The sequence below is a fragment of the Staurois parvus genome, unplaced genomic scaffold (genome assembly GCF_062004578.1).
Source record: "Staurois parvus isolate SC_StPar_1 unplaced genomic scaffold, SC_StPar_1.0 ptg000207l, whole genome shotgun sequence".
NCBI lineage: Eukaryota > Metazoa > Chordata > Amphibia > Anura > Ranidae > Staurois > Staurois parvus.
In genome coordinates, this window is record NW_028318003.1 from 6222438 (window position 1) to 6236667 (window position 14230).

Sequence of the window (14230 nt, forward strand, 5' to 3'; positions counted from 1 at the left end):
TATTGGGACATCAACACAATTCTAAAATTTTTGGCTCTATACACCACCACAATGGATTTGAAATTAAACGAACAAGGTGTGCTTTAAGTGCAGACTGTCAGCTTTAATTTGAGGGTATTTACATCCAAATCAGGTGAACGGTGTAGGAATTACAACATTTTGCATATGTGCCTCCCACTTGTTAAGGGACCAAAAGTAATGGGACAGAATAATAATCATAAATCAAACTTTCACTTTTTAATATTTGGTTGCAAATCCTTTGCAGTCATTTGCAGCCTGAAGTCTGGAACGCATAGACATCACCAGACGCTGGGTTTCATCCCTGGTGATGCTCTGCCAGGCCTCTACTGCAACTGTCTTCAGTCCCTGCTTGTTCATGGGGCCTTTTCCCTTCAGTTCTTTCTTCAGCAAGTGAAATGCATGCTCAATCGGATTCAGGTCAGGTGATTGACTTGGCCATTGCATAACATTCCACTTATTTCCCTTAAAAAACTCTTTGGTTGCTTTTGCAGTATGCTTTGGGTCATTGTCCATCTGCACTGTGAAGCGGCGTCCAATGAGTTGTGAAGCATTTGGCTGAATATGAGCAGATAATATTGCCAGAAACACTTCAGAATTCATCCTGCTGCTTTTGTCAGCAGTCACATCATCAATAAATACAAGAGAACCAGTTCCATTGACAGCCATACATGCCCACGCCATGACACTACCACCACCATGCTTCACTGATGAGGTGGTATGCTTAGGATCATGAACAGTTCCATTCCTTCTCCATACTCTTCTCTTCCCATCACTCTGGTACAAGTTGATCTTGGTCTCATCTGTCCATAGGATGTTGTTCCAGAACTGTGAAGGCTTTTTTAGATGTCGTTTGGCAAACTCTAATCTGGCCTTTCTGTTTTTGAGGCTCACCAATGGTTTACATCTTGTGGTGAACCCTCTGTATTCACTCTGGTGAAGTCTTCTCTTGATTGTTGACTTTGACACACATACACTTACCTCCTGGAGAGTGTTCTTGATCTGGCCAACTGTTGCGAAGGGTGTTTTCTTCACCAGGGAAAGAATTCTTTGGTCATCCACCACAGTTGTTTTCCATGGTCTTCCGGGTCTTTTGGTGTTGCTGAGCTCACCAGTGCGTTCCTTCTTTTTAAGAATGTTCCAAACAGTTGTTTTGGCCACGCCTAATGTTTTTGCTATCTCTCTCATGGGTTTGTTTTGTTTTTTCAGCCTAATGATGGCTTGCTTCACTGATAGTGACAGATATTCTGTAAGGCCTTTATTCCACTGCATAGCTTGGTGCTATCTGCAAACACAGAAATAGCAGTTTTAATCCGATACCCTGTATAACCACTTGCCCTCCAGAGGATTTACCCCTCTTCCTGACCAGGCCATTTTTTGCATTACGGCGCTACATTACTTTTAGTGACAATTGCGTGGTCATGCAACACTGCACCCAAATGAAATGTAGGTCCTTTTTTCCCACAAATAGTGCTTTCTTTCGGTGGTATTTGATGGCCTGTGTTTTTATTTTTATGTTTTGTTTACAAACAGTTCCGGGACCCGGTGATTGACAGCCGCGATCGCGAACTACCCGGAAATGCAAAATCACATATATATACACGTGATTTTGCGCACCCGTACTGCCCTGTAGCAGTACTTCTGCTATAGGGCGGATGGGAAGCAGATAATTTTATAAATATGTTAAAAAGTAAGGGTCCCAACATTGCACCATGAGGTATATCACTGGTAACCTTGGATCATTCAGAGCGTGAATCATTAACCACTACTCTCTGAATTCGGTTTTCTATATTGTTGTGACTTAGATGACGTTCAGAGCACATTTTATGCCCAATTCATGCAAAACTCCACGTAATCCCAAGGGGTTCACATATTTTTTCTTGCAACTGTATTATAGTTTTGGACGTGAGCAGCATAAGTTTATTTTTAGCCTTTTAAACGTATTGCCCATGGGAATATATGTTACTGTGTGTTTGCATATATTTAATTTGAAGCATTCCTACTTCTGTTCCGTGTGCTTTAGCCCTGGTTCACAGTGCGACTTGGCATGTGATTTGACAGCTCTAATTTGTCCCCATGGAACCATTCAAATCGGTGTGACTCCTACCAGACAGGGCTGCTCTTTGTCCCCTCTTCTGTTTGCTTTAGTACTAAAACCACTTTTGCGGAAAATTCGGGGTAATCACGATATTAAAGGGGTGTCTATTGGATCTGGGGTTCATAAACTCTCAACTTAAGCTGATGATATTTTGTTTTACATCACTCATCCACTCCCGACTCTGCCGGTATTGCTGTCAGAGTTTCACAGATATTGTTCTCTTTCGAATTTTAGTATTAATTATAGGAAGTCTGAGATTTTACCGGTCACGATCCCTCCAGAACGTACGCATTTACTTAGGGCTAGTTTTCAATCCATATGGCAGCCCCACACGTTGACTTATCTGGGCACTCAGATCTCTCCGGACCCTAAACTATTGTATTCGGCAAACTATGGGGTGCTACTACAGGGGGTGGAGAGGGATCTGGGTGTTTAGCACAACACGGCTCTCACATAGATGGGTCAAATTAAAACTCTTAAAATGACGATTCTGCCGAAAATTTTGTACCTACTCTCAACGATCCGGATACATCTCCCACCTGTATTTTTTAGTCATTTACGTTGGTTGTTCACGACCTTAATTTGGCAGGGGAAGAGGCCTTGATTGGTGTTTTTGCTACTTAGTAGGTGCAAGGAGGATGGGGGTTTGGGAGTTCCAGATATATCTCTCTACTACACTAGTTCGTATTTTGAACTGGACGCATCACTCAACGGAAAAAGTTTGGGTCCCTCTGGAAAAGTGTATAGCTGGTAGGAACTTGGCTGGGGCCCCTTTGATACCACATATGAACCAGCGGTTGTCCAGTTGGAAAAGCCCGGTCATACTAAACACCTTGTTTGGGATCAAGTTAATAGATCAAGCAGCCTCTCCCCTCCAACCTCACCCCTTGCTCCATTGGGGGGCTTCCCTTGGTTTCTACCTGGGGAGGATGCCTCCTTTTTTAATGCGTGGGGCAGAGAAGGGATTGTCAGATGTCAGACCTTGGCCCCGACGGGTCGTTTATTGTCCCTAGACAGCTTACGAAGATCCTTTGGGTAATTTCCTGTGGATTTCTGGCATTATCATCAGCTACATGATTTCTTTCAGAGATTGCTCCCTAAGGTGCAGACACATGGCACGCTGACTTCTTTTGAGACTGTGTGTGGATCTTGGAGATCCTAGACACTTACTCTCCCAGATGTACCGTGGCCTACTCTCCACTTTTTCTGAAACGACTCCATACTATATGCGGGAATGGGAGGCGTAGCTGGGTTTTGACATTGTGCCCCCGCAGTTTCAGAAAATTACTCAGATGACCCATGTCTCATCCATCAGCTCTAAAACACAAGAGTCATAAGTTTCTGTCTAGATGGAACAGGACACTCTCTCGGTTAGCTAATATTTTCCCTGGGGCTGACTGTAGATGCTGGAGGGAGTGCCCTCAGGAGGGCACTTTTTTACATCTTTGGTGGTACTGCCCCAAGATTCAACAGTTCTGGAGAGCTATTTCCCCTTGGATCCAGAGAACGACCCTTCAATCTACTGACTTTACCCCTCTGCACTACTTGTTTTATGCCACCGCTTCCTCCATTAAATCATATAAATGAAGTGTCACCCCGCATCTTCTGAATGCTGCCAAGAGCTTGATACCGCGATTCTGAAAGCAGAGTCCTACTGTTGCAGAGTGAAAACGGGAAGTAGATAGGATCTATGATGCAGAACATTGGATCTATACCGTTAGGAACGACCTTGAGAAATTTCATGACATTTGGTCCAGATGGTTATACTACTCTATGGAATTGGCGAGCCCGACAGACCTTCCTTCTAGTAAGGGTTGCCTATAATCCCTAACCTCCCTCTTGGGTTTGGCGCTTAGGCTTAGCGACTTCCCCCCCTGTTGGTTATAATTCTGCAACATTTTGCTTGGCAGTTTTGCCGATGGGATATCACATGCAGTGTTTTTTAGGAGCTTTAACTACTGGTTTTCAACCCTTCTCCATTATACCCCATGCATTGGACCCTCAGACCTTTGCTATTGTTTTCATTCAAGATGGCCCTCTGAGGCCTTTGATATTTTTTTTTTCTTTTTCTTTCCTTTTCTTACTCTTTTTGCTTTCCTTTTTCCTTGCATGCGTGTACTGAGATTTCATGTATGTGCCTTACGTACTTTCTGTTACTAATTACGCTGCCTTAAGTTTGGTATGTTGTATGGTGCGATGGGCACATGCATCCTGTTGCCTTGGGAAGTGCTGGCCACATGCAGAGACGTAGCTCCTGCGTGGCCACTAAGGCCCTTGGTGCTGTGTATTGAGCCGGCTCTCGCTGCGCTGACGGTGGATGGGGGGTGCGTGGCATGACATTTGTAATGTACTATATGCTCGGTCTGTGTTTGTTTTTGCATCATCGTATGCAGGGCCTATTATGGGTCCTGCTTGTTTAGTTTGCTTCTGTAATTAAGCGTACTGGATGTTGCTTTATCTTCTGTTTTTAAAATCTTTAATAAAGAAAGATTATACAAAAAAACAAAAATCAGTGTGACTCCAACTTTGTGGTGCAGCACTGACTTTGAAAAAAGGTTCCTGTGGTATTTTTGACAATTTAATGTGCGACTTGCATAGACATCTGTGCATGAAGTTGCGCAGATGGCAGGCAAGCCCCACCTGAAATCGCACTGACCAGCTGCTTTGAAATCATGCTACTTCAAGTGAAGTAGTACGATTTTAAAGCCACATTCACTGTGAACCAGGACTTAATGAAAACATTCCCTCTCAGTCTAATACTTGGAGAGCAGCCCTTAGCCTTGGAAAATTTGCTCTCTTAAAATTTAAGTGTTTTTATCTTTTCTATGACTTATTTAGTTCCCTGAAATGTCAGCTACCTTGGGGCTAGTTTCCACTAGTGTTATCTCTATGGATCACTATTCAGAGGGCATTTGACAGGTGGTGATGAGACATTATGTTGCCTGTTTTAACCCCTAGAAGCTTGCGCCACCAAGCTGTAACTGCATGCATTACAAACGATTGGGGCACGGCTCCATTCACTTGAATTAAATGTGTTCGGCAGGCAGTATTGCCTGCTGATTGTGGGAGGGGCAGGGGCGGACTGACAACTCATGGAGCCCCCGGGCAATAGGGGATCATGGGGCCCCTGTGTCCTTGCCCAAACTCAAAAAAACTAGGAAAAAGGTACCAGGGGCATCTCATGGGGCCCCCTACTGATCCCGGGCCCTCGGGCAATGTCCGAGTTTCCAAATGGTCAGTCCGCCCCTGGGGAGGGGGTTTTATTCTTGTGCACACCCTCCACTTGCTGCCATAAGGCAGGTAAAAACACAGATCAAATGCATGTTTGTACCACCCCCCAACTGCTAATGTAATAACTGTTGGTGGTGCTGGTAGGTATGGGTACTATAACCTTGTTTCTCTAAAATGATGGCCCTCTAATGGGGCACTGGGCTGTACTAGTTTGTATTCCTAAAAACTGTACACAAAGCAGGTCACTAACTCTCTCAAAGCAGTAAATGGAGCCTGCAGCTCCATTTACCGTCTGGTAAGCATCTGGAATCGAGAGCATGGACTGGATTACAGCTATAAACTAATTGTTCAGTAGCAAAATGGAAAAGTGGTTCTGTAATCAAGCCCTTAGAAACATGTGGCCTTTAAAAATGGATAACTAGTAATTGGTAGGATATTTTTAATATGTTAACATTGTTATTGATATGTCTGGTGCTCCCAGCACTGAAAAATGGCCACATCTCCCCAATAGTTATTCTGAAATATGTATCCTGAACCTTATTAAGATCAGGGCCTGGTAAATTCTTCCAAAACATTCCATGCTGCATCAGGTAAAAAAAACAGAAAATGTTATACTCACACAATGAAAGTATGCAAATACAAACTATGTATTGAAATTCTGGAAGGCCCAGAGTGGGGCTGGGTGTCACTGTGGGGGGGAAGAAGGTAATGGAGGGGAATAGGGGGCTCTGCAGCAGGCTATGTGACCTTGTAGGGGACGGGGTTTCTGTAGGGAGCAGGGGACAGTTGTGTGGGATGGGGACTTTGGAGGGGGGCTGGTCATCTCATCGGGAGGCAGGTGGTTTTGCAGGGGCAATGTGGAAGACTAAGGGCAATGCAGGGGTTGGGGGCACTGTTGAACATTATTGGGGCCAACATGTGGGGCTGGAGGCTCTGCAGTAAGCTAGAGGGTACTGTGGGAGGTTGAAGGACACTGTGGGCAACTATGAGAGGTTGGTGGCACTATGGGAGTTCAGAAGCACTCTGGGAGGTTAGGGGATCTGTAGCTGGCCAGAGGTCCAGGAGAAAGGAGGCCACGGCCCAACAGTGGAGAACCACTGCATTAACCTAGTCCCTACAACAAGCACAAAGGAAATGTATTTTCATTTCATGCATACTTTATTATGGTCCTGTACATGTTGTACATGCTGGTTACAGTGCATTTCTCTCTGAAATTTTGAGGACATTGTTCAGAAGAACAGCGTACCTTGATTAAAAAGTTGATTGGAGAGCGAAAAACATATAAAGAAGTGCAGAAAATGATAGGCTGCTCAGCTAAAATGATCGCAAATGCTTTAAAATGGCAACCAAAACCTGAAAGACGTGGAAGAAACCAAAAAACTACCATTCAAATGGATAGAAGAATAGCCAAAATGGCAAGGACTCAGCCAACAATCAGCTCCAGGAAGATCAAAGAAGGTCTAAAGTTACCTGTGAGTACTGTTACAATTAGAAGACGCCTATGTGAAGCCAAGCTATCTGCAAGAAGCCCCCGCAAAGTCCCACTGTTGAAAAGACATGTGCTGAAGAGGTTAGAATTTGCCAAAGAGCACATTGACTGGCCTAAAGAGAAATGGCGCAACATTTTGTGGACTGATGAAAGTAAGATTGTTCTTTTTGGGTCTAGTGGCCGGAGACAGTTTGTCAGACGACCCCCAAACACTGAATTCAAGCCACAGTACACTGTGAAGACAGTGAAGCATGGTTGCGCAAGCATCATGATATGGGGATGTTTCTCATACTACGGTGTTGGGTCTATTTATCGCATACCAGGGATCATGGATCAGTTTGAATACATCAGAATACTTGAAGAGGTCATGCTGCCTTATGCTGAAGAGGAAATGCTCTTGAAATGGGTGTTCCAACAAGACAATGGCCCCAAACACACCAGTAAACGTGCAACATCTTGGTTCCAGACCAACAAGATTGACGTTATGGAGTGGCCAGCCCAATCCCCGGATCTTAATCCAATAGAAAACTTGTGGGGTGACATCAAAAATGCAGTTTCTGAGGAAAATCCAAGAAATAGAGAAGAACTGTGGAATGTAGTCCAATCATCCTGGGCTGGAATACCTGTTCACAGGTGCCAGAAGTTGGTTGACTCCATGCAACACAGATGTACAGCAGTTCTCAGAAACAGTGCTTATACAACTAAATATTAATTAAGTGATTCAAAGGAAAGCAAAATCTTCAAACATTTTTCAGTTTATATAGTGAATGTTTGAGTTTGTAAAGAAGAATACAATAAACACTGCTATTTTTTTGAACAGTCTAATATTCACTTTTCTTCAACTTTTTTAGAGGAACAACACAAATTTGATACATTTTTCTTCATGTTTTGATTTGGAATAGAATGTGTAGTGTTCCCAATGCATTTGTGTGTATGGAAATAAAAGCTATTAGAAGGATTCTGAGCTTTATTCACTTTTTTCAACACACTGCTATTATTTTGAACACAACTGTGTGAGTGTGTGTATATATATATATATATATATATATATATATATATATATATATTTCTTCTCTTTCTGTCATGGTAAACCGTAGAGTACATGATTGCTTGAAATCTGTTCTGAAAATATGAAATGCTGGCTGAAAAACAGCCTCTAAAGACTCACAATTATGAATAGAAAAGAAGAAGGCAAATAAATAATTTATAACCCACGTTTATAGTACCAACTGGTGATACATATTGCCTAACCATAACAGAAGACAGTTTTAATTTTATTTTTTTTAAGAACTAAATTTTAAGGATAATTTTACCTTTGGAGCATATTACGTGTTCCACCCGTTTTTAGGGTGGAACATTTAACATGTTCCAGCTGCACCTTCTCCCCTCCCGTTGACAGTGGGTGGGGGATCCTCTCCTTGCACCCACTGTCACAATTTGTAAACACTTTCCTGTGAATGAATAGACTACAAATACCACCATCCATTGCAGCTGATGACTTGTAGTTCTCAATAAACTATGAGGCGCTGGTGCGCACTCTTGTAGTCCATTTTCCTACTCTCAAGTAACTGCTTACTTGTGCATTTATTTTTTTTTAAAAGCTGAACCTAGTCTTTTAGGAGTTAAATATATATTCTTTAAAGTATTTTAATGTTACCTGCAATCCTTCTTCATATAATAATGCATTCATTCCTTGCTGATCAGCTTGAATTGCAGATCAGCCTAGAAGTGATTATACAGACTGCTCAAATATGGAAAGACAGCAATGGAGATACGTGCTTTTACTGGCTGCTGAAATGTTAGGTAGTAGAAGAGGAACCACTAACTCAAAACCATATTTGTAGCTATAAAGTCACAAATTTGGGGAACTTGGATGAGCTAGAGCTGAAAAAACCTTAAAGCGGAACTCAAGGATTTCAGCCACTTTCTAAATTATATTGGTTTACCATAGGCTAGGTCTAAAGAGGTGTATGCCACCTTGTGGACCTATCTCTTTAATTTACACTTTACATTTTTACTGAGCGCTGGGAGCATATCTATCGCTATACAAAGAATTGTTGAAAATTCACCATAGCCTTGATATTAGTACAAAGTAGCAGCTTACACAATTTGTTGACAAACTATTTCCAATAACCGACATACAATAAACTGTAGCATTTAAACAATGATAATAAAATAAAAGAACACTTTTAAGTATTAGGGCTCATGTACACGGGGCATTTGGAAAACTCTTCTGAATGATGGAAACTGACTGCTGGAAAACGTACGTTAAAAAATGTCAGTTTAGCCACGTTTGCATACCTCGTTTATGCGCGTTTAGCCGCATGTATGCACATTTGCATTTAGAAGCGTTTTTAAAAGATAACCTAAGGAGACCCTCCCAAATGCCCAGAATGCACTGAAAAATAATAAATAATTAACTATTTCAGACATTTTGAGAGAAATAGAGAGAGCAGAAACAGAGAGATCAGTATGTGCTGAGCTTACCTGTCTTTTCTGGTTGTATTCACTATGGATCCCATCATGAGCATAATGCAGCACGTTCTACCATTTTTCCTTCATATGAAATCTTGAACTGACTGCGCTGGTGTACTAGGTCCATCTGAATACATAGAAAATGCTTTGCATGCATTTCTGATGATGAAAAAAGGCTCTGGACAGCATCTGGATACGGAACAGATAAAAAACGCTTCTAAACGCAAATGCTTATAAACGCGGTTAACCGCATTTACAAGCGTTTACACACATTTACAAGCATTTGGCATTTGACACGCCAGTAAAATCTACTCCTGAACGCAAGTTTGGTGCGTTCAAAAATACGACTGTAAACGACTATGTGTACATGGACACACAGGAAAACATTAGGGAGAGTTCTGGGGCTGTGGAAAAAAATGCTGAACAGCTCCTGAACGTCAGTTTAGCAGCTGCAGTGTACATGAACCCTTAAAAGTCCCTGCACTGAGTCCAAGGAGAAGTAATAAATACCTCAAATGTGCCCAGAAAGACAAATGTGAATGTAAGCTGTACACACCATCACATGTGAGTACACTGAGCCTTTTACCGGAGGTCTGTTGACCCTCAATATATAGAGTGGTCAAATAGCCCTTATGAATACATCCAGGATTATACAGCTTCCACCGAATACAAATCTCACAAGTTCATCTGGACTGCTTACTTGCGATCCTGGTATTCACTCTTCATCAATGATCCAAAAAGTGTCCAGCATCCATATATGTCACTCACATAGAAGGCAAAGACAGCCTCATGGTGCAGTATTTTAAAAGTGCAAGCATTTATTAAAAACAATTCAATTTTATTTTAAATAAAATATGTACCGCAAGTAAACACAAACAGATCACCAACAAGATGGCCCTGGTCCCAGCGTCCTAGCCTGATGAAGTCAGACGTTCTGTAGCTCCTTCCTAAGTGTTTTGTCATATGGTGACATTGTTAGGGGTATGGTCAGCGTGTCTCATCATGCTATATATACTTGCAGACCGGAAGAGCGGCTTCGCTCAGCAGCGTCGGCGCTTCAAACACCAGAACTGACATGTCAAACCCAGGGGCGTACTGACAACTCATGGGGCCCCCGGGCAATAGGGGATCATGGGGCCCCTGTGTCCTTGCCCAAACTCAAAAAAGCCTATGAAAAAGGTACCAGGGGAATCTCATGGGGCCCCCTACTGACCCTAGGCCCTCGGGCAGTGCCCGAGTTTCCAAATGGTCAGTCTGCCCCTGGTCAAACCAAAACCAAAAACCACTGTAGCCTCCAGCGTCCCAAAAAACGAAAACTACAGGGAATCAAAAGGCATTCTACTTCCCCCTCATTAAACAGGACTATAAAAATGAAAAAATCTAAATATTAAAAAGAAAATAAATATACTTCAATACAGGTTAAAAACAATTCATAATTATGTATTATCTTGTGGTGAAAAATATGTTTAATCGGACCACCGTCATCTTGTTGATGATACATAAACTACATCACAATAATAAATACAAAACTTCTTTTGCTCCGGTGCTGGACCTTCTGGTTCAACTACTGCAGCTGGAGATTCATATGCAGCTGCTCTGCCCGCCCCTCCACTCCTCCTGCCCAGTCACAGAGTTCCTTGTATTATGTGAAACCATTTACAAAATACAAAGCCTTATGTGAATATACAGCGGAGGGGAGGAGCAGACAGAGTTGCTGCTGTGTGAGAAACCAGCATCTCACCTGTCGGAGTGCTGGGAGTATAGTTATAGCTGTACTCCCTGCACTCAATAAAACTGTCAGTTGTAGATAAAAGAGATAGGTCCACAAAGTGGCAAAGCAAGCCAGCACATATTTAAAAGACGCTGAATTCCTGGAGTTCAGCTTTAGAAAACTAACTGTAAGAGCATAAAATTGGTCCCTGCTTAAAGATGTTACTTTTTTTGAAAATGCGTTTCATTTTTGCTCATTCAGAGACACAGGAAGTCGTTCATCTTCAGGTTATATTTTCACCTACAGGAGGATTGGGTAAATGACTTCCTGTGTCCCTCAATGGACTTCAAGAGAAGGATTTTATGGTGAGTACAAACATCCTAATATTTGTAAACAAATTGAAATACTATTTGGCAAAAAAAGGCTTTCAAAAGTACAATGCTTAAGCACTCTGTTTGATGTTCTCACTGTTACTTTAAACTGTGCATTTATCTTCAGGTCTTCAAACATTTACAATACAATAAAATCTCTGTTTTTTTTTTCTAGTCCTGGATCCTCCTGTGCTGTCCCTTGAGTCCCCTGTTACTGTTGATCTTCAAAGTAAATTGATGGTTTCCTGTCAAGTGAATGCATCCAATCAAACTGCAATCCACTGGAAACAAGTTAGTGAATATCTAGCTTAAAAGCCATCAGTAGCGTACAGTGTTCCATTAACCAGTCTTCTACTGCTATTGACCAGGCTAATGTGCATGTCAAGGCAACAAATCTTTGAACTGAAAATGTATTTTTCATGTCTACTAGGATGGAAAAACCATTGCAAACGGGCCTGTGTTGAACCTGGATTTTGTAGATTACAGTGCTACAGGACTTTATACTTGTGTGGCTGACCTTCCTAATATACCAGGGCTGACTACAAGTAAAGACATAAGTATCACTGTGCAAGGTAACTGAAGTCACTATTCATGGTAGATAAATAGATTTGTTTGTAGCTATTTTATATGCATTTATTACTTTATCTCTTGATAATGTTTAGCATCAAAGCATTCAGTTTACAAAATAAATATCACAGTGATGCAGAATTGTTATTTTTTTCATATGAAATAAGTCATTTAAATATAAAAAGCCTACAAAGTTATTACTTTATTTCCATGTGGAATGTCTCCTTTTTCTAGCCTTTACAGTAGGCAATACCAGCAGTGATTGTAGAAATATAAACCCATGTGATATGTGTGTGAATTGGCTTGTACAATAATAAAATAATTCCACAAAAATCAACCGGTAGTATAACATACAGATCCATGTATCAAACCCATTAGTAAATAAAAAAAAAATCAAATGAGCTGATTATATATAGCAGTGGTCTCCATACTGCGGCCCGGGGGCCAGATGCGGCCCTTTGCTTGCCTTTATCTGGCCCTTGGGGCATTATTTTCATCCACTGATACCAACAATGAGACATAATCCCCCCCCCCCCACTGACACCAATTAAGGGGCAGAAATACTCCCAATGACACCAAAGATGGTGTACAATTCCTCCCAATAACACCAACAATGAGGCCGAATGACACCAACAATGGTGAGCTTTTCCTCCCAATAACACCAAAGATGAGGCTTTTTTTATTCCCGCTAAATTCGGGACCTTTTCTACTCCTAATGCCCACAGTCGGGCCCCTCTTAAGTCTAAAGGACAGTAACTGGCCCTTTGTTTAGAAAGTTTGGAGACTCCTGACATATAGTAATGAAAATACTGCATGCCCTATGCTTTTATCAGTTGACACTATACAAGAATGAAGAGTAAAAGTGAGAGTGCCTCCTAAAAGCCTATTCCCTAAGCAAGTTTTACTCACCCTTCCTAGCTCCCCCCTCACCATCTCCCTGCTTCTTCAGATGGGCAGTAAGCTATTGGTGAATATGTGACCACAAGGCCTGAACACTGTCACATAACGGGGCAGTGACACCATCATCCTGGGTATGCTTTAACACCACCAACACTAATGCTTAGTGGGGAGGTGAATCAACTATTAAACTAAGCCTTAATTGTAAATCATCATCTTTGGCAAATCACAAATCTATACCGGACGAGGGTGCGTGTCCCTATGCACCACCTGGCCAATAGATGAATCTAAAATATAACCTTCATTCATATATATATAAAATATGTATGCTACACTGTAGTTATTGTAAGACCTATTGGAGTGGAATATACTGCGCATAATAATATAACTGGATACAATTATAATTGTTTACTTGACATCCAAATGGTTAACAACACCAAACCAGATCAGATACCATACTGTTTTAGATGAGATTATGGCAGAAAAGAGGTACTGTAGTTTGATCACAATCCTATCAGATGAAATGTATATTCTCTACTAAAGAGATAGTTACCCCATGTACAGGACTAATTAGATAGTATAATCTGTCTTACTACAGATACACTCATCCAGGGGCCTTAATGTCAGCCTGTAATGGACAAGCCCAATATATCACCATATGCCGTCAAAAATGCCTCACTATCTTGAGGAATGCAAATATATGCCTTTTAAACTCGAAGCAAAATGGATCTTTCATTTAGGCTCAAGGGCACCTTTTGGTTTAACCACTTGACCTCCAGAGGATTTACCCCCCTTAATGACCAGGCCTCTTTTTGCTACTCGGCGCTGCACTAATTCAACTGATAATTGCGTGGTCATGCAATGCTGCACCCAAACGAAATTTACGTCCTTTTTTTCACACAAATAGAGCTTTCTTTTGGTGGTATTTGATCACCTGTGCGCTTTTTATTTTTCACGCTATAAACAAAAAAAGGCCAAAAATTTTGAAGAAAACAATATTTTTTACTTTCAGCTATAAAAAATATATAGTAAACTCAAAGTTTGTTATAAATTTAGGCCAAAATGTATTCTGCTCCATGTTTTTGGTAAAAATAATCCCAATAAGTGTATATTGATTGCTTTGTGTGAAAATTATAGCGTCTACAAACTGGTATAGATACTGCAATTTATGCCATTTTTTTTCCATACAGTGCTGCGCTAGTTTAACGGACAATTGCGCGGTCATGCAATATAGTAGATAAATGAAATTTACATCCTTTTTTGTGGGGGAAAAAAGGCTGACAATTTTGAGGAAAAAAAACAATATTTTGGACTCTTTGCTGTAAAACATGTCCAGTAAAAAAAAATGTAAAAATCAAGTTTAGTCATAAATT

General features: G+C 41.3%; 1 protein-coding gene across 4 annotated transcripts in view; it reads left to right on the top strand.

Moving 5' to 3' along the window:
• Positions 1-14230, top strand: part of MCAM (melanoma cell adhesion molecule) — a 140013-nt gene that overhangs the window by 97811 nt on the left and 27972 nt on the right. For all 4 annotated transcript variants that reach the window (XM_089678569.1, XM_089678571.1, XM_089678570.1 and 1 more), the window contains exons 9-10: positions 11569-11684; positions 11824-11965. In XM_089678569.1, the coding sequence (XP_089534695.1) occupies positions 11569-11684; positions 11824-11965 (258 nt within the window). The remainder of the gene's footprint in view (positions 1-11568; positions 11685-11823; positions 11966-14230) is intronic.